At 40.9% G+C, this 24,392-nt stretch overlaps 1 protein-coding gene across 7 annotated transcripts in view; it reads right to left on the minus strand.

Annotated features, from left to right (window-relative positions):
- Nucleotides 1-24,392, minus strand: part of DOCK9 (dedicator of cytokinesis 9) — a 177,392-nt gene that overhangs the window by 38,393 nt on the left and 114,607 nt on the right. For 4 of the 7 annotated variants that reach the window (XM_069970704.1, XM_069970702.1, XM_069970700.1 and 1 more), the window contains exons 14-31: nucleotides 18,893-18,975; nucleotides 18,471-18,593; nucleotides 16,395-16,474; nucleotides 16,124-16,311; nucleotides 14,629-14,694; nucleotides 14,417-14,509; nucleotides 13,721-13,844; nucleotides 12,031-12,152; nucleotides 11,837-11,923; nucleotides 10,839-10,928; nucleotides 9,177-9,292; nucleotides 7,580-7,649; nucleotides 6,717-6,842; nucleotides 6,483-6,554; nucleotides 3,587-3,733; nucleotides 3,342-3,425; nucleotides 2,471-2,582; nucleotides 720-898 (exon numbers count right to left, since the gene is read on the minus strand). In XM_069970704.1, coding sequence (XP_069826805.1) covers nucleotides 720-898; nucleotides 2,471-2,582; nucleotides 3,342-3,425; nucleotides 3,587-3,733; nucleotides 6,483-6,554; nucleotides 6,717-6,842; nucleotides 7,580-7,649; nucleotides 9,177-9,292; nucleotides 10,839-10,928; nucleotides 11,837-11,923; nucleotides 12,031-12,152; nucleotides 13,721-13,844; nucleotides 14,417-14,509; nucleotides 14,629-14,694; nucleotides 16,124-16,311; nucleotides 16,395-16,474; nucleotides 18,471-18,593; nucleotides 18,893-18,975 — 1,962 coding nt within the window. Of the gene's footprint in view, nucleotides 1-719; nucleotides 899-2,470; nucleotides 2,583-3,341; nucleotides 3,426-3,586; nucleotides 3,734-6,482; nucleotides 6,555-6,716; nucleotides 6,843-7,579; nucleotides 7,650-9,176; nucleotides 9,293-10,838; nucleotides 10,929-11,836; nucleotides 11,927-12,030; nucleotides 12,153-13,720; nucleotides 13,845-14,416; nucleotides 14,510-14,628; nucleotides 14,695-16,123; nucleotides 16,312-16,394; nucleotides 16,475-18,470; nucleotides 18,594-18,892; nucleotides 18,976-24,392 lie in introns of all 7 variants that reach the window. The other 3 variants (XM_069970701.1, XM_069970703.1, XM_069970699.1) reach the window with 1 other exon arrangement.

Consider the following 24,392-nt stretch of genomic DNA (forward strand, 5'->3'; position numbering starts at 1 on the left):
CTTCTGACACCAGTGACCCCAGCAGTGACCCCATCTGACAGCAGTCAATTTGGATCATCAGAACACTGGTCAGACCGGGAAAAGAGTGAAACTGGTCTAAGACCAGGTTTATGCATGGGGGAAATTCTTTACAGTGGACCCCCACACAGAGAAGGTCCACAAAATGTCAAAGAATGTAAAATTTCATCCACTTGCTTGTTACTGTAATCTGCTACAGGTTTAAACCCCATTTAGACATAAGATTTTGTACAAAGAGACTTCAGTCCACAGCAGACTCTCAGACTTTTGAGTTGTATAGACAGGCCTAATATGAAAGCTGTAATCAAATCCTCTTGACGGGCATGTAAGCATTTTGTTTACACTAACAATCAATCCCTCTTTAGGGTCTGTTCACACGTACAGACTCGCTGCGTATTTATCACTGTGAGTTTCTCGCACATAAATCCACAGTGATACTGATTGCTATCAAGTCAATGTATGTGTATTCTCGCTGCGTGTTTGGTGCGATTTTTTGATTTTCACATGATTTTCCCTGGCAAGTTCAACATCACAAAAAACGCAGCTACTTTCATGCAAGTTTGATGCGAGTTCTGTGCGAGTTTTACGCAGCGAGTCTGTACATGTGAACAGACCCTTAGGGGTACTCAAAGCACTCTATTATACTACTATCTACTAGTGTGATTCATAAATAATCATTGTCAGACACAGATTTCACATACTCTGGTAGAATATCGGTCATCAAAGGAGTGCTTGATCATCAAGCTCTTCAGCACACTGATGGCAATCTGCCTGATGTCTCTGAACTCTTGCAGTGCATTTCCCACCTCCCTAAGGAGAAGGCCCACCAAGAAATGGTTCTTGCAGAACTCATCTGTCAGTGTGTAGTCAAGCTGTAGATCTGTAGGAGTAAACAGGGATTAATTAAAGGCTAATACATGAAGCCATTCCGTTCCAGATTTCACTGTGTACATTTTTGTAACAAACAGCCAGCAGTGTAATTATATGAGCCGAGTAAAACAGTGACACTCTCATTAGTAGTGCTGGGAACACGGTCAAAATAGCACCTCATGTAACACAATAAACAGCTTCTCATCTGTCAGCTACCCTGCTAATCTCATATTACATTTGCCACTTTTTGTTGTAGAAACAGATAAAGAAATGAAAAATAATGTAACATCAAAGTACAATAATGAATGTAGAGAACTGCAAAAACTGCCACACACTGCAAACCCTGCACCTACCTACAGAAGGGTCTAAAGACTCCATTGTTGGTGAAAGAAAGGCTAATTGATAAAAAATAGACAAAGAAACTCTCATAAAATGAACTCTTCCTGCTAATATGATGCAAGACAACACAGACGCTTAATGATGATTGTAGGGTTATAGTTACTGACTCCAGGGTGAGACCCAGTGCCATGTAATTCTATGGGTGTCTCTCTGGAGACAGGAGCTTTGGAGCAGGAAGCTCTTTCTCCTAAAAGGTGGCCATATACTTTCTATAATGGTTGTCTGGCCATCAGCTATATCTCCTGCCCGCTGCTCGTCCTTTCAATACACAGGAACATTCTGCAAAGTTAAACATTCCGGCGTTCTGTAGCGGGAGGGGTAAATCGCAGTGGGATCGCTCTTGCTGCATCTCATCTCTGCCATCTCTTTCAACCACGCCTGAACCCTAATACCACGGGTGGTCAATTGGGGACCTAGGGGATGGTCAGTGTCCCTCAAGTGCCCTGTGTCCCTCAGTGTCCCCTGCCATCATCCTCCCCAGGAGCACTAAACCACAAACATGGTTTAATGCAAATGCCATCTTAAAGGTCTAAGTTAATTCTGTTTATGTTTATTAATATTTCCATCACTGCTGATTGGCTTCAAGTGCATAGACACAGACAGTATACTTCACTTCATAGAGCATGAGTAGTAATGTGATGGTATACGGTCCTCAGCTTCATCAGGGCAATGCACATACTGTATGCCTAAAGCTACTGGAGGCAAGTCCTGGACTGGTAAAGTAGATGTCAATAAAGTAAAGATGTAAGATGGAGCAGACTTGATGCAAGCAGCTTTGCAGTACTTATCCCCAGCTGCATTAAGACATGTTGGCAACTCAGTATCACAAACAGAGTGACAGGTTTCCTTTAATATAGTTATAAAAAAAAAAAAATAAATTAATAATCTCATTATTGGTAATTATTGAGCATGCTTGTTTTTCCGTACAAATGCTTTGTCTGCCCTCTGACCAGGCCCTAGCTGAAAGTAATGTGTGACGCCCCATTGATGGAGTCAAGCCCCCACAATAAGTCAGGCCGACCAGTACAATTATGGACAGAAATTAATCTATGATAGTTTTACTTTGCCTCTAAAGGCTTTTCCCTGCACATTGGTGGTGGATACTGACAGCTTCCACAGAAAACTCATTTTAGTAATATTCTTAACCAATTTATGTAAAAATAGCTCTAAAGAATATAAATACCTTGATATCTTTGGATCCTACCCTTTCCAAATGGCATTGGCAAATTCAAAGGTATGTAGTGCTCATGATTGCAGACAACTCTGAGAAACTCAAACTTGAATTCAAACAACGTCTGAAAAAAAAAAATTAAGACCCCAAAATGACAATAGGAAACCATCTGGATTTTGATAAGGTATTGAGGTGTTCTTTCGATACTCAGCATCCAAAAGGTGTATAAAATGAGATAATTGTGGATACCCAAGACATTACTCACCTATTGACTTGGGTGATAACCCACAGGTTTAAAGGCTACCATACGCACTGGAGGAAAGGTCAGCCCAATCCATCAGTGTCTGATTCAATACCAGAATCAAGCTTAAAGGGGAATCATAGCAAACTGCTGACACTGTCAGATAGCTGTTAGGACAAGGAGACACATGATAGGAGTCAAAGAGGCTTTTCCAGACTCCTGATTTGCAGCAAGCTGTAACACCTCCTCATGAACAAATGCATGAAGGGTACCATGTGTCTCCCTGACCTAACAGCTATAGTGTATAACAGTGTCAGCAGTTTGAAACCTGAATTGCGGCTGACATTTACTTCAATTATTCTAAATTAGTGGCCCCCATAAACATAAGGGAACAGTCAAACAAACCTGTTGACTTCAGGGGGCCTGGCTGACTTTCTAATACTCATGTATGAAACCGCCCTCTCAACATTCTTTTGCTCTTAGAGATATAAACCACCGCCAGAGGTAAATAACAGTGGCTTATCCCTCCTCTCACCAGTCAGAACAGAACAGATATGGAAAAATGAGAAAAGGTAACTATCTGCCAAATGAACATTAGAATGACAGCTATCACATGTAATAGGCAGGAGAGATCCTTCTCACCTTTGGATCTCCTGGTGTAAAGAAACTCATGTAGTTGTTAATTTGCTTAAAAACAAAACCTCGGTCCATGAATGTAAAGCACCTCTGCAAAACACAAGTAGTGATTGAAATGAAAGACTGATAATAAAAACTGGATTGTACAGAAAATTTCATCTAAAGTGTTCATGAATTCAAATGTATTTTATAATCCAGCTACAGGACACTTAGGATAAAGCTATTAGAGTTAGATGACCAAGCGTTATTACCTTTATGAAGAATGCAAGGCTGTGGTTAGCATTCCTGGAAGCCTCTGGATTGTCCTTGAATTTGTGTGTTATGTGTGGCATAAGCATGTTAACCAGGGTTTCTACCGCATGATGAAAAGAGGCGGTAAATCTTTGGTTTCTAAGTAACTAGAATACAAAAAATAAATTATACCACAGAGTACAGACAAGCGAAACCAGAGGTACATATCTGCTGGACAATCATGGAGATCTTCCCTTTTTATTGAGATATGCCCCATTTATGGAGAACCTGTCAGCGCTGCTAACATGTTATGCTGTTCACGTTATTCTTTTTTTTACCTTCTCCCTCAAAATATAACAGTGCCATACTAGCTGTTTTTGTTTACCCTGTTTCCTGAAATATGGTGATATAAAAAAGCTATTATTTGGTAGAGAAAAGCCTTTTTTTGTAGTAAAGTAGCAAAACATAAAAAATGTATACATATGAATTTGGTATTTCCTTACTTGTAATGACTCAGAGCTCAAAGCTTACATATACATATTGCTCAATTAATCTGACAAACCCCATAAACTCTAAATTACGGTTTAATGCCATCTCCCTAGGAAAAAATAATAAAAATAAACATATAACTTATTCTGCAAAAAAACAAGCCTTCATATGGCTGAGCTGACTGAAAAGATGAAAAATCACTGCATGCTTAAGCCCCAAGCTGAGGGCGGCCTTAAGGGATTTATAAAAAGGATATTGAAAGTATTATAGTAGTAACCTGCAGGGTCCAAATAACTGACTCACAATCCCCTTGTGAGACACAATACATAGGTACTGCAATAAGGTTTGAGGCGTTTCTTATGCAAAACACACATGTAACGTGTTACTGCCATTTAACCCCTTCACATCCACACGTGCATATATATGTTCCTATTACATATGCCCTGTGCAGTAGGAACACATTATTTTAAAACAGCGGCTTTTATATTGAAATAATGGCAGTTATTAAACGTTATGTGGCGGCCATCCACTCAATTTTAAGATTGTGTGAACAGAGGCTTTCTGTGTTTTCAATCCACTCCTGGTTGAGGTTGCAAAATACTGACTGAAATGTACAGTGGTACCTTGGTTTAAGAGTAACTTGGTTTAAGAGCTCACAGTTTTTAAAAAATTGTGACTTTGTTTAAGAGCATTGTTTAGGTTTAAGAGCTCCCTGTACTGGGTGGGAGTGCGAGTGGAGGGGGGCATGGTCTGCATAGTGTGGTCTACAGCCCTGTACTCTGACCCAGGAAGTCTCCCTCACCTTCCAAATCATAACAGATCCACTTCAGACTGGGGCTTACATCAGAGGACAGGACTGTGGAGGTAATCTCCTTATAGCGGTAACCTCTCTCTCCCCAGACAGAGAGTGCTGCATGTATGTGCTCACTTCTTCCCTGCTCATTCCTTCATGCTCCCTGCAGTCTCTGTCAGCCCTTGTGTTTCCCATCCTCTCCATTACTGTACAGTAACTTATAATATCACAGATTCAGCTGTTTCTGAATGTTTGTTTCATCTGTTTTACATGTTATTCAGAATAATAAATTATTATTTTTGGGGTGTGGAACCAATTGTCGGCATTTCTATGATTCCTTATGGGAAAATTTGCTTTGCTTTAAGATTGGATTTGGATTACAAGCACAGTCATGGAACAAATTATGCTCATAATCCAAGGCACCACTGTACTGTGTGTGAACCCAGCCTAAATCTGCGAGGGTCCTGATCATTTACACTGACAAGCGGAGGGAAAAACACTTCCCTCTGTCCTATCGGATCGGCGATCTATGTATAGAGTCTGCTCTCAGGCAGACTCTATGCACAAATCACCAATAGTACTGATCAATGCTATGCTATTGCATAGCATTAATCAGTATATGCAATATAATTATTGCAAATTTTTTCTTTTACACAAACATGATACCAATAAAAACTAAAGATCATGGTGCCAAAAAAGACACCTCAACCAGCCCTGTAGGTGGAAAAATAAAAGCGTTATGGATCTAAAAAGGTAAGAAGGAACATTGCTTCATTGTGACCTGGACATCCGTGCACCAATGATCTCTTGAAGAGTTGGGAGAAGTGCTCAGCTGAGTGCAACTCTCACTATCTCACAGCAGGAGAGAGATTCTATAGTAAGTCTATGGCACCCGCCTCTAGCTGCAAACTGGGGAGAGAAACCCTTTGCTAAGAGCTTCTCCAGACTCATTCTAACAATTGGTGGGTGTCTGAGTACCAAGACCCTGGTGGATTAAAAGGTTTGGTATGTCTCTAATTTTCTATTTGACAGTAAGACTTTAATGAGAAATACTAAAAAGGCATGTACAAAAGTATATATAAAATAGTATCATCTATAGATTACCTATTATATGAGGCTAGGTACTTGCTGTGTACAGCGAATTCATCATCTACTATTTGTACATGTTATCTACGCTGAAATATTTAGGGACATTTTCACTGCATGGAGACCCACAACAGGATGACACTCATTTATGGAAACGGAAATGTGTGTCCAGGGTAGTATTTAGTGGTTACACCAACCATCTTATTTTCACCTTAATTGTGGCACTCTGGGTTTTATATATACTAGCCACCCAAAAACCAAAGGGATTATTTTGTGGTGTAAAGTGTCTAACTTTAACAAAAAAAAAGGAGTAATGTGTTATATATATATATATATATATATATATATATACATATACACACACACACACACACACATTCACACTTTATCAAATATTTAACTGGCATTAACAACAATTCATGTGCTGAGTACCTGAACACTAGTCACCCTTCACCCTTATATTTGTTGGTTATAGGTCTTGTATACAATGTTGAACCCTACAAAAACTGTGCAGCAACAATAGTAGAAGTCTAATATTTAATACATACTTTTACTTTTGAATTCTCAACAAGGTGCTGGGCCATTGATTTTATTAGGACTTCAAAGAAAAACCAAGAATACTGCAAATAAATAATATATTGACAAGTGTTAGGAAATAGCCCACATATGAACACAGCAGTAAAAAGGTAAATGCACTTTCTAAAAAAAAGTTTCTGACATTCGGGTAAGAAAACTCCCCTCCTGCAATATGTTCTATAGGTGACACTGAAGTCTAATCATACCTTGAGAAGCTTGTTACATGTTAAAAAGTCAGCAGAGGGCTTGAGAATAGCTGTCATGGATTTGGCCAGCTCTTCGTGCACGGTCTTGTATTCTGAGGTGATATACGGTTCTGCCTTGTAGACATACTGATACAGAGATTAAAGTTTATTAGAAACTGTTTATACATAAAAGTTATCATTTTCACTTTAGTTAGGTGAAGTGTTTCAGCTACAGTAGATTGTCACCTGCCTCTGCTTGCACATCAACAGGACATCAGCTATAAGGAGATTTTCAGCAGTGCAACAGATTCATTTGAACAAATGAGTGCCAGCTGCAGCCCACAAGATTGCAGACAACTCCACATACTCCTCTGGACTGCAGCTGTAGCTCAATAGTTATATACACACAGTTGCAATATGAAAAGTGTATACTTAGTATAGTATTTAAACACCTGTGATTATAAAGGACCTCTCTTTCCGCTAGACATAGAAACATCCACTTTAGCATATTTACATGATATAAAATGCTCATTCTCTGTATCTGTATGCTTCATATGTTTTTTTCGTAGTAATTCATGTGACCCAATCAACCTAAAATATTATCTGTCAACATGATCAGACAGACAACTGTTGAGTTCTCATACTATTTTTACCACCACCTAACCTCCTCTGGCTGTTCAGCACTGCATGAGAAACAGTAGTAAAAGCACATAAATGTATAGCAACAATAAAATCTCCAACACAAGTAATATAATTACTAGCTTTTTTTTCCTAAATTTTTTTTTATTTACATCACAAATAAATAGAATATATTTGGAATAAATGAGAATCTCTGAGTTGACATCATTTGTAAAGATGTGATGCGCCATCAGTGTCTGACATACCTTAACATATGACCGTAAGTAGCTCTCCAGCCCCTCCTCATGGCACTGAGAGACCACATGGATAATGACCCTACAGAACAAATACCACAATTCTCGCCTTAGTTACTATACATAAACAGTGTTTGTTATTAAACGAGAATGATACTTTGTAATATTGCTGCGGGAAGAACATGTGTATGGATAGATATTATGGGAATGAATGGAATGATCTGTTAGAATATAACCCATTCACAGAGTAACCAGGACATGTCATTTCTCCTAACATGAAAGTTTAGTAAATACTTGTGTCCCCCATAAAATAGCAATTCTGGAGCATCTTTTCTTAACTGCTTGCACTGTGTCATCCTTCTGTTACTCCTCCTAGGAATGCATGAGTACATTTAGGGCCCTATTCCACCGGACGATTATCGTTTGCATAATCGTTAACGATTAACGATCTCAAACGACCGCTATTGCGAAAGACCTGAAAACGTTCACTCATTTCCATTGAACGATAATTGTTACTTATGATCGTAATTGCGATAGTTTTTCTTCGCTATTGCGTTAGTATCTATTGCGAACGACCGAATGATGTCTTATTCAATGCGAACAATTAGCGAACGTTTCGCGAACGAGCAAGGATAAAAATAGGTCCAGGTCTTATAAAGCGATCAACGATTTCTCGTTCGGTCGTTAATCGTTAACTGCATTTCAACCGAACGATTATCGTTTAGATTCGAACGATTTAACAATGATCTGAACGATAATCGTTTGGTGGAATAGGACCCTAAGAGTGTTCTCACTCCTCTCTCTCTCTTTTTATTTAAAGTCTCAGCCTTTCACTTATACTTGACTTGCATTTAAGATTCATTCCTGGTTTCAAAAACTGCATCAAGGAGGAAAGTGTGAGGCAAAACGTGTGTCAGGGTCTGGGGTGTGCTGCCGTTCTTGTTTGCTGGTTCTGGGGTAAGGTATTGTAAATCCTCCATATTTTAGGGGATCTTGCTTTCCAGTACTAACTTCTAATGGTATTTCTCAGGAACCTAATGTGATTGGATTCCACACATGATTATTTCCCTATTGTATCTGTATGTATTAGGCATCCTGATATTATATAGGAGCAGGGGATGTTACAGGTCGTATATTGTGTGTCCACACAGGTTTACTGTTACTGTGTGTGTTATTAGCATTGATTAACTGCATCATGTATCATTTATACAATTTTGAGAACTGTGTACTAGGACTAGGAATGAAGTGCTATATGTGCTTATGTAATTCTATTGTGTCATAACTGTACCTTTTTAACACTTTATATTGTTTATAATCGCACCTTGCACTTTATATTTTGTGGAGGCAGCTAACATGGGACCCCAAGACCTTGTGAGTTTTTTAAATGATTTTAATCTGGACAATATCGGGCTACAGTAAAGTAATTGCTTTGCGTAAACCCTATAGACAAGGGGACTGGTGACAACACATGCAGAATTGTGTTACACTCCAGAACTCTGTGGAATACAATTTTCTTTGTCTAAAAAGACACCTCAGAAGTGGTGAAAGGTTCTCTGACAAACTCACATGGATGTATAATGCATACATTACACATTTCTCCAAGACTTACCTTGTAACATTGACAGCCACTTCCTCCTGAGCAGCCCTTGTGAGAACTCGGAACATTTGGTTGAGTATAGTGGGAAGGAAGGCAATCATGACGTGCCCCTCCATCGCATGGAGACTCTAAGAAGGGAAATAGTTGGTCAGTGAGAAATCATGTATAACCCAAACTGGTCTGAAATTAGAACTTGTCCAACAACACTAGTGATCAATGGTATCTAAACCTGACAACTATAAAGCCTTAAGCCACATTTGTGTCTCCTGAAGTAAAGCTTTGCCTAAAAGGGAACTTGTCACATTAAAAATGCAGTCCAATCTGCAGGCATCATGTTAGAGAGCAGGAGAATCTGAGCTTATTGCTATATGGTTTTGTGGGAAAATTGTCACTTATTGATGTAAATCTCTACACATTCTAGGCCAAGTAGCCATGTGGGTGGTGTTACTGAGAACTGTATGAATAAAGTATGCATGTAGGGAGCTGTCAATCATCGAGTAGGACCGGTCAGAATGAGCAAAGTAATCAGATGTCAATGACTGACATGCACACTTATACACACAGATAGCTGTCAATCATTGAGTAGAATACCCACATGGCATTTATGCCTAGAATAAGCAGAGATTTACATCAATAAATGACAAGTTATGCAATCTGCTCAGCGACTCTTCCTCTATAACATGCTTCCTGCAGACTGGACTGCATTTTAAATGTGACAGGTTGATTTAAAAGAAAATGTACTGCAAAAATTTGTTTCTACTGATTAGAGACAGATACTGGAACATTTTCTTTGTTTCTTAATGGTTTCTGTTTACTGGTTGTCATTTTTTTTACTTGTAGTACATTATAGGAACAGCCATCTTGCCTGAGTTATTTTTAACTGCATTTAGTAACATGTTTAAACATCTCCAGACCCTTATATGGGACACATTTAAAAGCATGGGCTGTGGCCTCATTCCACGGGAAGAGGGAGGCTAAATGGCTATTGTGTTTGTTATCTACTGGTGTCACTTTTCATTGCAATGCTGTAGAGATCACTTTCTAGCAGCCCCCTACGTTATTATTTAACACAGGGCAAGAGGTCTTAGCTTTGTTTAAAGCAGTGATGGGGAACCTTCCGCCCCCCAGCTGCTGCAAAACTACATTTCCCATCATGCCTGGTCATGATGGAAATTTCAGTTTTGCAACAGCTGGAGGGTCAAAGGTTCCCTATGCTTGGTTTAAAGCCTAGTGGCCAAAATGACAAGTGCAAAGGTTTATGATTCTTTTATAATATAGAGAGTAACATTTCTTTTTTTCTTTTTCTTTTTTTTTTTTTTTGGGGGGGGGGGGGGAGAGATAATCTAAAATTCTTTAAAAATATGTTAAAAAAAAGAAGCTGTTTTCAATGACAGTTTGTCTGATATTGGTCTAACAAGGGCGTTTTTAGAAGACTGGAACTCTGCAATTGGTATATATCTTTATATGGTTCCCTAATGAGGTCAGCTCCACAGTGTATGATATGTACTATTCTATGACTAAAGTCACTGGGTGGCACTGGCACAGAAGTAGTTATTAAAAATATGTAGAGGCAACAGGATTTTTGTAATTTCTTTGTGCTTCTCTAATAATCTTAAGCTAAAGACATCTACAAAACTGCTGTTATAGCGATGATCTTTGCAATATAAGATTTACCTTTAAGTATTTAACAAGCTCACTTCCTAATGCCTGTGCTCCAGACTCCGTTTTCTGGCAATACTGAAAGAAGTTGTGCAAGTGCTGATCCTAAAAACAAGAAGAAAAAACCCCCACAAACAGCATGTTATACATTACCTATTTTAAATGAAATTTGTAAAAAAATTATTTAAAAAGGGGGGGGGGGGGACAGTAAATTAATATGGTGAATTTAACCAAAACTGTACTGGTTTGGAGCCACCTGCATTGGGCTATGGATTCTTACACTGGGTTGTCGTATGGTTGAAAAACCTTTGTTCTTCAAATGTGTCTTCAGTGAAACAAATGCACAGCTTCACATCTGACAAGGTCTAAGCAGCACTTTTCGTTCACAACTTTTCCCATGCAGATTGAAATACTGTACCATGTTTCTCTCAGCTGACATTCCCGTTCACACTTGTGTTGGCAGGATCCCTGACAGGCCCCATCATGACACTAATGCGCACTGTATCCTATATACACCAAAGTCCTGCATATTCTTTGTTGCGCATGTTCAGGCTGTAAGGTCGTGTAACTAGACGCTGGCTTATCTAAAGTAACTGTGCATGTGCTGGTTGTAACATCGCAAGACCGGGCACAGCATCACATGACCTGTGCTAAACATGCCAAAGTGGGCAAATGGAAGACAGAGATTGGCAGCGGATCGTAGGTATATTAAGTCTAGTGCACCCTAACCTCCATTACAGGTCTTTTATTTTACTGCAGGATCTATTGTATCATCCAAACACACATACTGTATATAAAGGACCATAAGCCTTTCAATGCCAGTCTTGCTTTCTCTTGCTCTATGTACAGTGGTGGTACCAGTGACTGTTGCTAACAACATTTTCACATAGATGCATATTTTAATACCAGAAACCCTGAACCGGAATACTGAAGTGCAATAAGTGAACGAACGTAATTGTTTTCTGGAATCTTGTTACCACACACTAAGAAATATTTCCATAGAAGATAACTACCTGTGCGTATACAGTGGACACCAGATGAGTAGCGACCTTTAATAAAGGCTTGCCTCCATCCACCCACTTAATTTCAGGGCCAGAATGCTGCTTAGAAAGTGCAAAGAATAAAAAATGTATATTAATATCACAGACAGCACATGGTGCTTTATTGTACATGTGAATAGTACATAAGAAATGAAGATTCTTCATACCTTTCCCATGCCAGGTTCCTGATAGCATAGGTATCCTGCAGGAAGGTTGGCAGACACTGGAATGTTCTGCTCATTTGTGACCACGCGACCATCCTTCAGCAAGGGCAGCCAGGCAAAACCAACTGTGTGCAGAAGAAACATTAACATACTGTGCATGCAAATGCCTTACCAAACAACTTACAGCAATTCCCTAATTGTCACAGGTAAAAACGAATTCTGATAGAATACTATACTAAAAATACACACTTCTTTGACAAACAAATGTAATGCACCAAGTCAGGGCCGTTTCTACCATGAGGCGAAATGAGTTATTGCTCAGGCAGCAGATTTGTAGGAGTGGCAGATTTCATGGACATTTATTGGGGAAAACTGTGCAGTTGAAAGGCATCTTGGAGCATATTTGCCCCCAGATGTTGCAGCCGAAATAAGCTCATCATAAATGCTTGTATCACTATGGTCTAGATGGTGGCCTATTTGTAGAACAGATCATCCTGCTTCTCTCAGTTCAATAATACCATCTGTAAACAGGGTAAAATGTCTTCAATTGCATTATAGAGGCATGTTTAGCATGGCCACTCACAAAGAGCTACACTACACAAAGCTAGCCTGAGGGCCTTTCCATAGGTCAACGGGGATGTATTCGGGTAAGTCCCCGTGTATAATTACACCACCCTTGTAATCACTTATATATCAGAGAGGAAGTTTTTTAGTGTGCCATTGCCTCATTGACATACATGTTTTGTCTATAGTTTGCTGCAATTAGAAACACACTTTACCAGATGCCTCATGGACGTAAAATACAATTAAACTGGAGGCGATCCTAGTTAACAAGTTTTCTAGGTATGTTGTGCGACGCTAACAGAGATCACTGTGCAGGAAGAGCTGTGACTATAACTGTTTGTCAATTGTCTGATCCTATCTTCTCTACATACTGGTCTCACCAATCACTACAATCATCTCTTTTTTTTCTTTTTTTTGTTACAGAACAGGGAGTCTCCGTTTATTATTAAACTTAGAGACCAGAATGAAAGCTGCAAGAAACCATGATTATTTGATAATATAGATATTAAAAAGTTAAAAGAATAGCAAAAACATCACCAATATAGGTTAACTTTTTGATGACACATTCCCTTTAAGACTGTTCTATCTGTACTCCTTCTAAATCTAATCTTGTCCTGTATTGTCGGCTGCTCTACTTCAGAAACTGCTAAAAGACATATTTCCCATAACAATGCTATTTAAGACATTGGCCTATATTTGCCAATGAAAAGATATACAATTCTCTCCTTTACTAGTCCTCTGGGATATGACCTATATTCTTCACTGGATTACTGGCAAAATATCCTGTAATAGAAACGGCTCATCCCCCCACACAGTTATATAACTTGGCTAATAAATACATTGGAATTAATACGCAACCATTTTGGGTAATAAATGACATATATATATATATATATATGCAAATACTGGTAAAAAATATAAAATGACTGTCAGTCATCCAGGAGCCCAGACAGAATATGTACTAATGCACTGCCTTCCATGCCCCTACTGCCATATTTTCTGGACTATGTAAATAATCTTATTTTTCGGGGGGACTCTATGACTAGTCTGAGTTCGTCTCCTATTATTTCTTTGAACAGTGGTAAGAAATAAATGCCAGTGCTGTGTTAAATCCTTTATCTGTCCAAACCTTGGCTTTCTATGACATCTTTCTTCTTGGTGCCTCCTTTGCTTGATGTATCACAGCTGACATGGAAGAAAGTGAACAACAAATGGTGTTTTTCATGAAGCTGTGTGGGCAGCTCTATTTTAATCTGCAAGAATGGAAAAAAATACCTTAAGTGACACTTATCACATTAATTCCTCTTCACATCCAGCCAGGTTTAACAAAGAGAACTTTTTATAACCTGTGCAAACAAGATGCCAGAATAAGCATTTGCCTCTTGCTATTCTTAGTGACTTAAGAACAGGAGCAAAACTATGATACATCTGTCCACATTCCACAGGGAAGGTTTTCTGGAATGTCTCTAAAGTGTAAGCTATTCTCATTATATGGGGGATCTGCTGCAAAAATGCCTGGCACACCACATTAACACATATACCGTAAAGGTTTAAAACTTCATAATCAAAAACAAAAACCTGGAGTGCAACTCCACATTAAGTGAACACCCCCGCTAACACAAATGCATTTTTTTTAAAAGAAAACCTCTTCCCTTCACCACTTCCCTAATGATCAAACAAGGCTCTGATTCAGCCCTATGCCCAATCACTAAAATAACTGTGCAGCCATTCATAACTATACAGTTCTTTTCTGCCTCCTGCCAATCTGTGGTAAGTGCCAGGGAGGAGAGGAAGCTGGATGAGATGTGATAATGAATAAACCTACCTCATCGTAGAACTCTGGATTTTGTTGATGGTGCAAAACAGCAGCAAGGGCATTTTTCACAAACACTGGGCCACCAGGTCTTCCATATATGCACTAAAAAGTACAATAATATTCATCATCAGTTCCATCAGTGCCTTAGTACAGGAAAAGTAACAGTGTATTTACTCGCTTTCAGTCTAATAAAAAAGAAAGAAAATTATTATGTAACAAACCCTTAATGGTTGCGCCTCTTCATCATCAGATTCTTTAAATTCAATTGATATCGCTATATTCCTTGCCTGAAAGAATTAAAAGAAAGTCAAATTGTGAGTATGGGGCCTCACCATCTGTGGTGGAGTCCATGCACAAATAAAATCTATTGCTCGGTCTACCCTTCAGTGTCTCCTAAACACTGTTGCAGCCAGAGAAAGGACTGTGCAGCTTGTGAAATTTGCCTCTCCAGCTGTGGCCTCACCAGCAACTAGGGGGCGCCTCACTGGTAAGACCTGTCCATCCAAATTAATTGAATGAATAAGCAAAAAACTGATGAGCAGACTGATGCAAACTGATTGCAAAATGTTCATTGTCCGTTTGCATTTTGGCTTTAGGATATATATACACGAAGGGGCTCGCAGCGAGATTCTCGCTGCGAGCCCGGCAGGTCCTGGCAGTTCCCATACACTACATACTTGCTGCGGTCTAAACGACCGCAGCGAGTATGTAATTCTGCCGCCCTTAACCCCTTCTGCTCCCGCCGGCTCTCCAGCTGTAAGCATACTTTACCTGTCCTTGCTGCACGGGTCCGGCGTCCTGCTTTCCCGTCCGGCCAATCAGTGGCTGCAGCTGGGCAACACACTAATTGGCCGGACGGGAGAGCAGGACGCCGGACCCGTGCAGCAAGGACAGGTAATGTATGCTTACAGCGGGGGAGCCGGGCGGGAGCAGAAGGGGTTGAGGGCGGCAGAATTACATACTTGCTGCGGTCGTTTAGACCGAAGCAAGTATGTAGTGTATGGAAACTGCCAGGACCTGCCAGGCTCGCAGCGAGAATCTCGCTGCGAGCCCGTCAATGTGAATATACCCTTAAAAAACTGACTTTTGTCCCTCAGTCAGCATCAGTCAGAATCAGTTTGCATCAGTTGGCATGCGTTTTTATATCAGTTTATTTTTTTCTTTGGTTTCTCACTTCTTCTGCGCATGCTCTGTGAAATAACTGATGAAAACTGTTAACTTGCAAATGGATGTAAACGGAAATACCTTCTGTTTAGATCCGTCCTTATTGACTATAATGAAAAAACAAAAGGAAGTGCACTTTCCGTTCGTTTTCCGTTTTGTTTTTTTAAACGGAGGAAAAAAAGCTGCATGCAGGATTTTTTTTCCGTTCACAAAGGAACGGAATCCTGACGGAATACATGCAAACGGAGCACAAATATGACAAACGAAGCACAGTAAAAATGCATAGAAATGAATGGGGTGATGGACGGATACATTAGATTCAGTTTATGTTGTTTAAAAACGGAACAGCTAAACGGAACTGTGGCTGAGAGAAAAACATCAGTGTGAACCCAGCTTAAGCTAGTGGAATAAAAACAGAAATGTTACATAGCGGCCTAAGTAGCAATAAAGCTATATGGTAATGTCTCTAACTACATAGACATGAAAACCCTCATTCACTTGTATTGTAAATTAATAATCAATACGCCATCTATGAAGGGACAAAACAATTACCTTTGCAAATGCCTTTTGGCCATCATACTTCAAATGCTTGGGATAAACATAGAGATGGTTATTGTAGATGGTGAAGGGTTGTGTGTGCTTAGGAATACAAGGAACAAACTCCTCTACTTCAAATGTTACTACTGTGTCAGCATTGTTCTCAAACTGCTTCATGGGAATGTATGAGGAGTTGACATAATCTGCAATACAGTGAAGATAACAATGATAAACAGAAGCATTCACCACAAAGTAACATTACATTATATTACCAAAAAGAGCTTACTTGGAAAATCGGGGGAAACATTGTCAATGTGGATGTCTAGATTTCCTAAAATGACAGGAAGCTTGCCCAACTTCTCAGGTCTAAAAGAAGGAGATTGTATTATGCCAATACCAAATAACATTTATAAGTCGTTTCACTTATTTTAATGCAAAAGGGGAACATTGGCCCACTGGCAGTGGCCCACTGAACATTGGCAATGGCCCACAGCAATCGTAATACATTTTCTAGTCATGTTCTTCAGGTGTTTTCACATATTTCCCCAGATTAAACAAACTCGTGTTTTTACTGTTTGAGGGAAAAAAGGATCATTCTAGTATAGACTATGTTGAAGTGTTATTAAGAGGTACACAGGACAGATGTACATTCTCAGCTGGAACTGGCATGTCAGATTCCATAGAAACACTCTTAAATACCAAATCTGGGACAGGTCCCCCTGGGAGCTTGTGTATATCCAGCTCTATTGCTACATCTTCTTTTATCCCATGCACATATGCCCTTCATTTTTAATCATTTGATTGCCAGATGTTTTCCTACCCTGAAAGCCCCTCACACAAGAGTCTAAGGCTGCATTCCCACGTTCCGTGATCCTGACGGATCACGGACATGGAATGCATGTACCGGAGTCCCCCCGCGCCCGGACAGCATCTGTAATTAGATGCTGGGAGCGGGGGAGACTGTATTCATAAGCGCCACGCTGTAGTAACAGCACCGCGCGGCTGATTCATTACAGCGCGGCGCTTATGATCCGTCAGGATCACGGAACGTGGGAATGCAGCCTAACTATACAAGGAAGTCTGGCTTTAGGCTGCTGACAGCACCGCATGGCAGGCTGTGCCTGAATAAAGAAGCTTGGATGACAATCATACACTTACATTCTTTGGCCATTTAAAGGGGTAATAAAAATAAACAGATTTGTAAATTACAGAAAAAAAACAAAAAACAGAAGTCTTCCAGTACTTATCAGCTGCTGTATACCCTGCAGAAAGTTATGTATTATTCCCATTCTTACACAATGCTCTAATGCTGTCACCCACCATCCAGAGCAGGAAAGGTTTTCTATAGGCTACTGCTCTGAAAAGGGGCTAAACCGGGTAAATATTATACACAATTGAACCTATTTGGAGCTCTCTTTAGCAATTTTGTAAATAATGAATGCAACACATGGATGTTTCGACTCACCAAGGGTCTTTCTCAACATCACTGTGATACAGCGCATCACACACAGGACCAGACCAGCGCCAGAAGCACTCGCCTTAGCTACATCGGGTAAGACCCTGAGTAGGTCAAAATGTCTGCGTATTGCATCCAAAATTCACATAAATTGCTAAAACTTGTGCACCAAATAGGTGCTATTGTGTATAGTATTTACCTGGTTTGGCCATTTTTTAGGCTGTAAATAAACTGAATTCACCTTGCATTTACAAGTGTGCTACTGAGTATTGTGCTGACGCCCTTCCGTATAGCACCTTTTATTACTTTCTGACAGACAGAGGTGGAAGGACCCTATCAGACTGGAAAGAATACACCACTTCCTGCAGGACAATTTACAGATCTTATAATTTTCAATTTGATTCGAATTTTTTTTTTCTTTGTTCCACTTTAAAGGGTGCTTTCTCAGAAGTACATATGGTTGACCCTATGGCTTGGACCAACTATGGCCCCAAAAATCTCTTAAATTGTACTAGTCAATAAAACTTTTGACAGGTCATCAGACATGTCAAAAGATATTGATCAGAGTGGGTCTCATTGCTGAGATCCGCTCTGATCAGAAGATGTAGACAAGGAGATATTGTGGCGATGCAATCCCCAGCCGGCCCCACATTCCGCCAATATTCCCAATAGAAGTCTATGAGAAAATATTGCCGGAATGCAGGCCCGGCCAGGGATTGCATCGCAGTGCCGTGATGCCTCCCTGGCTATATCTTCTGATCAGAGCAGGTCTCAGCAGTGAGCCACGCTCTGATCAATAACTTTTAACAAGTCTAATAACATGTCAAATGTTAGTTTTAATGACAGTGCCAATTTAAGCAGTCCACTGTGCATATCATGACTGGGGCTGGGCCACAAAGCACTTACTTTCTGAAGTCAGCCAGCAATTTAAGCATATCTTCATTTGAAAGTTTGTTGCTGTCTTGTTTGTATATTGGAGAAAATCTTGCACTCTTGTCCAGGGTTCCAGATGTATCTTTAAAAAGAGGCCTAGGGGGGGAAAAAGTTAACTAAGACACAACAAAAAACGAAAAAAATGTTGGAAAATGCTGACAATCATCCTGTAAACTAAATATTTCATGTGTTACTTTAGTACACTGGAGGTGGGGACACATAGGGGGATGCTGGGCAGGCATTACAGAGGCAAGTGTAGGATACAGTTGGGCTCTTGGCACAAGCCATATAAATTTATAATAAACTATATAATATAATAAACAACTGTAGTTTAATGAAGAAATCTGTGGAGCCTACTTCAGGTTGATGATACCCCATCCTTATCTGCGTCTCACCTTGCTGCCCAGGCAAAAGGCATTCTGTACTGTCCAAGTCTGCTGCACGCCTGTTTGGCGTTCTTTAATACTTTCTGCGCCACCTACAAAGATTAACAAAAATGATTAATAATAAAGTAAGAGAAGAAGTGGTTCAGTGTGTTCTTAGAGATACAAACACAACTGTCTCTAGAAACAAGTACTAGGAAGCCGATTTGGCAGGAGCAAGAAGAAATAACCACCCTTGTGGCAGGGACTACAGGCAACAAAGGAGGTGCTGCCTTTACACTGAAGATGGAGAAGTTCTCAGGGTTTGTAAACATTTTAGGGGTTTAAGTGGAATAATACTGCCATGTGAATTCGTCTACAAAATGCAGTCAGTTTATGGAAGTCCATACTCTCCATACTGAACTAACAAGACACAGATTCACTATTGTATCGCTACTCTCCAAAAGCAAAACATGTAGACAGCTATTGACCAGCCTACTGCTACTCAGGAGGAAGAAGCAGGCTGTCCTGCATTACCTGGAAATGAATAAAAATAGACCTCTTCAAAGTGGACTCCACACAGGCAATACAAATGTAAAGCTACCGCAGGCATATTTATAAATGTTTAAAGACCATAAATAATTCACCGTCAACTATGTACAGACAATTATAAACACAATGGCTTTTACCAAGCACAATTTGCCCTTCAACAGTCTCCTTGGAGAGGAAAACAAACCATTGTATTTGATCTGCAGGGTTTTTGGCAGAGAAGGGTAAGCCAGGCTTCTGCAAGGGGAAGCCCAGAAATAAATGATCAAAGAGTAATTCCTAGGAGACCACCACTTATAGCCAGGAGTGCTCAGAGAATATTCTACCTCTAGCAAAGGGGTCGATCTAGATATGAAGGTAAGGGTCCTGGATACTCAGGATCAGTGGGGTCCTAGTAGTCAATAACCACGATACAGTATGTTATGCTATGTATGTTGTGTGAAGGGAAAACTTCTTTAGTACCCATTGACAATTGGAAAGAGTGGCATGATACTTGAGGCTGGTCCCTACTCCTTGCCATAAAGTGGTGGCACATGGAAAAAAGAAACCAATCTACTTCTGCTTTTTTATCCTCCACCTAAAAGTCTGTGTAAAACATGGACCATACAATGGCATGCAAATTAGAGCAGATTTCAACATCCACATATTAACAGCCAAGCTAGGCCAGGCCAGGCCAACAGTATCTGATCAGCAGGATGTCCACAATCAGTACCCCTGCTGATCAGGTGTTCTGTAGAGCCACTGCAGCTGGATCTTCACAGAGAACCTGGCTAGAAGCAGACTATTCCATTCACTGTGTTAAGACCATGCATGGTTACTGCAGCTCAGCTCCCATCAAAGTGAATGGGACCTGACCTGCAATAACCTGGCACCACCACTACAAACTGAGCCATCTGCTATCAACCCTGTTTACATCCTGCAGCTGGACAGGGGTGCCAGGTGTTGACACCACACGCTGGATTTTGATGGCCTAACCTGATGATGGGACATCAATATGTGGAAAAGGAGAACCCCTTTAAACCTGCCCATCACTGTACAGGAGATATAGATATATATATATATATATATACACACACACTCACCAGCCACTTTATTAGGTACACCTGTCCAACTGCACGTTACCACTTAATTTCTAATCAGCCAATCACATGGCGGCAACTCAGTGCATTTAGGCATGTAGACATGGTCAAGACAATCTCCTGCAGTTCAAACCGAACATCAGTATGGGGAAGAAAGGTGATTTGAGTGCCTTTGAACGTGGCATGGTTGTTGGTGCCAGAAGGGCTGGTCTGAGTATTTCAGAAACTGCTGATCTACTGGGATTTTCACGCACAACCATCTCTAGGGTTTACAGAGAATGGTACGAAAAAGAAAAAACATCCAGTGAGCGGCAGTTCTGTGGGCGGAAATGCCTTGATGATGCCAGAGGTCAGAGGAGAATGGGCAGACTGGTTCGAGCTGATAGAAAGGCAACAGTGACTCAAATAGCCAACCGTTACAACCAAGGTAGGCAGAAGAGCATCTCTGAACGCACAGTACATCCAACTTTGAGGCAGATGGGCTACAGCAGCAGAAGACCACACTGGGTGCCACTCCTTTCAGCTAAGAACAGGAAACTGAGGCTACAATTTGCACAAGCTCATCGAAATTGGACAGTAGAAGATTGGAAAAACGTTGCCTGGTCTGATGAGTCTCGATTTCTGCTGCGACATTCGGATGGTAGGGTCAGAATTTGGCGTCAACAACATGAAAGCATGGATCCATCCTGCCTTGTATCAACGGTTCAGGCTGGTGGTGGTGGTGTCATGGTGTGGGGAATATTTTCTTGGCACTCTTTGGGCCCCTTGGTACCAATTGAGCATCGTTGCAACGCCACAGCCTACCTGAGTATTGTTGCTGACCATGTCCATCCCTTTATGACCACAATGTACCCAACATCTGATGGCTACTTTCAGCAGGATAATGCGCCATGTCATAAAGCTAGAATCATCTCAGACTGGTTTCTTGAACATGACAATGAGTTCACTGTACTCAAATGGCCTCCACAGTCACCAGATCTCAATCCAATAGAGCATCTTTGGGATGTGGTGGAACGGGAGATTCGCATCATGGATGTGCAGCCGACAAATCTGCGGCAACTGTGTGATGCCTTCATGTCAATATGGACCAAAATCTCTGAGGAATGCTTCCAGCATCTTTCCTTTATTTGAAGCATATATGTTAGTGAGGTAGAAAGACAATGACTTATGGCTAATGGCTTGCAGGTGCATGGATTACATTGGGGGTTTAAGGTTTTCATGATGTCTATAGTGTTTTCAGGTCTGTCCGTTGTGCAGATGTATATAATGTGGAAGTCTTATGTATATGTAGCAAATACACCATGAAAAAGGTTTATAATTAATGTAAAACATGTTCAACCCATACTACAGGCTTCGGAGGAAAGCTATGAATTTCACCTTGCTGTCATTTAGCTTTCTCTCCTCATGGTGCACACAGACAAACCGATTAAAACTAGAATAGAAATACTTCATTCTAACTAAAAACTATAAACTCCTGTTCATTCACCCTAAAGACTGCAAGAAGCAGGAAGATTATGTATTGTTGTAGCAACCAATAAATACTGACGTCATGGACTAAAGCAATAAAGCTACAGCACGCACAATCTTGCTTAAAGGAGTTGGTCACCTTATGGTAAAATAGTTTAGTGTACAGTATTAGTAAGTGTATTCACTGCATTTACCGACAGCAGCTCCCTGTGTACCTCATAGAGCTAATATCAGACTCCCCTCCTCCAGGCTGTGCTGCCCTGCTCTGTGGTGAGTCTGTCCATAAGATGGCTGACACAGAGGAGCATGTGACCTTGCCCCGCCTCCTGTGTCTTCCATAGGCATATATAGGTTCAGTGGTGGATACTGGGGGGTGCGGGGCATGGTCACATGCTCCTCCATGTGAGCCATCTTATGGACAGACTCACCACAGAGCAGGGCAGCACAGCCTGGAGGAGGGGAGTCTGATATTAGCTCTATGAGGTACACAGGGAGCTGCTGTCAGTATATACAGTGAGTAACCTTACTAATACTGTACACTGAGCAATTTTACTATAAAGTGACCAACCCCTTTAATCAGCATGTCCTCTGGTATCTGGCACCAAGACATCCTGTGATAGACAGTCTTTACGTATTACACATCCCATAGAAGCTTAATCAGATTCAGGGCCTATTCTTATGCTCTCTAATCAACAAAATTTACGGAGTGTAAAGCTTTGCAGTGGACTGATACAGCCACGCAGCTGGATCGGTAAAATCCTGCAAAGATTTAAACACTTTCAGCTCTGCCGGCATCATATTGATACATGACGCTAAGAGAGCTGAGAGTCTACTGCGCAGCTTCATGCTCTGTGGATTATGGCGTGTGAGAATAAGCGGTATCTGGAGGCCAAGTGAATACCTCAAATTCTTTTTTATGTTCCTCAAATTATTCCTAAACTATTTTTGCACTTCACTCCAACACCGCTCCTTGCTCCTGGCACCCACCTTACGTGTCGGGGACCAGGTGTGCTCTGTCTCTTCGATGGGTTGGGTTAGCGCTTCTAACCCTGCCCCGATCATCACTGTCTGGTTGCAGATTATCACTGTATCGCACTCCTCCTCTCTGACAGCACCCAAGTCCACACTGCTCCCCCCCCCCCCCCCAAATCCCTGCTTGGCTTGGTTCTCCCTGATGCCGCTGCTGTATGGATCCCTCTCTGCCAGCCCAATTCCACTCCACCGCTACTGCAGATCGCTGTCTCTTCTCCCGCACTGTGTGCCATTTCCCCCCATGCAGATCGCTGTCTCTTCTCCCTCAATATGTGCCACCCCCTCCCATGCAGATTGCGGTCTCTTCTCCCTCAATATGTGCCACCCCCCTCCCGTGCAGATTGCTGTCTTTTCTACCTAACTGTGCACCACCTTCCCCTGTGAAGATTGCTGTGTCTCTTCTCCCTCACTGTGTGCCTTTTTCCCCTTCTGCAGATCGCTGTGTGTATCTGTCCCCTCTATGACAGGCCCCCACCGATCACTATGTTGCACTATGTTTTAGCCCTTGGGGGGAATACCCCTTTTAAGGGAGGTGGTAGCGTAACACCTACATGCATGCCCCCCTCCAAGGTTTTGCAGCAGGACACTGCCTCCACCATATCTTCTCCAGGTAGGTAACACACACATACTTGGTAATCCAAATGATATAAAAGAAAAATTTGATTTATTAGACCAGGCCACCATCTAAGGCTGGGTTCACACTGCGTTTTGCAATCCATTTTTTGCAAAAAAACTGATGAAAAAACGGATGGAAAAAACGGATGCGTTCGTGTGCATCTGTTTTGATCTGTTTTTCCATTGACTTCCTTTTTAAAAAAAACTGATCAAAACGGATCAATTTTTTTTAACGGACACAAAAATAGTGTCAGCTACGTTTTTGCGTATCCGTTTTTTTTCCCAGTGGAAGTCAATGGAAAAACGGATCAAAATGGATGCACACTAATGCATCAGTTTTCCCCATCCGTATTTGCAAAAAACGGATGAAAAAAAACGGATTCCAAAACGCAGTGTGAACCCAGCCTAATTCTTAAAGGTTTATCTGTGACACTCACATGTCTATTGTAGGTGGTTTCAGTTACAGACAGAAGTCAGTAAGGGAAGTTGCCATGGCTAGTATGTCCTTTTTATCATAGTCAGCAGTTTGTGTTACAGTAGCTCTCCTGGGGTATTGGGTCAGACAAGCTAGCCTTCACTCTTCAAATGCATTATAACACAAGACCTGCCATTTTAGACATGCTCAATAACAGCTGTCTAGACATGCTCAATCGGGGCTTTGCTAAAGTTATGCAGATACTTACACTTACTTATTCTTCTAGCTAAACATATATTTTATATATATTAGTAGCGGGGAACAGAGGTAGATACTTGAAGAAGAGCATACAGGAAGGGCTGTTTTTTAATGTTAC

This window comes from Dendropsophus ebraccatus, chromosome 5, assembly GCF_027789765.1.
Source record: "Dendropsophus ebraccatus isolate aDenEbr1 chromosome 5, aDenEbr1.pat, whole genome shotgun sequence".
In the NCBI taxonomy this organism is placed as follows: domain Eukaryota; kingdom Metazoa; phylum Chordata; class Amphibia; order Anura; family Hylidae; genus Dendropsophus; species Dendropsophus ebraccatus.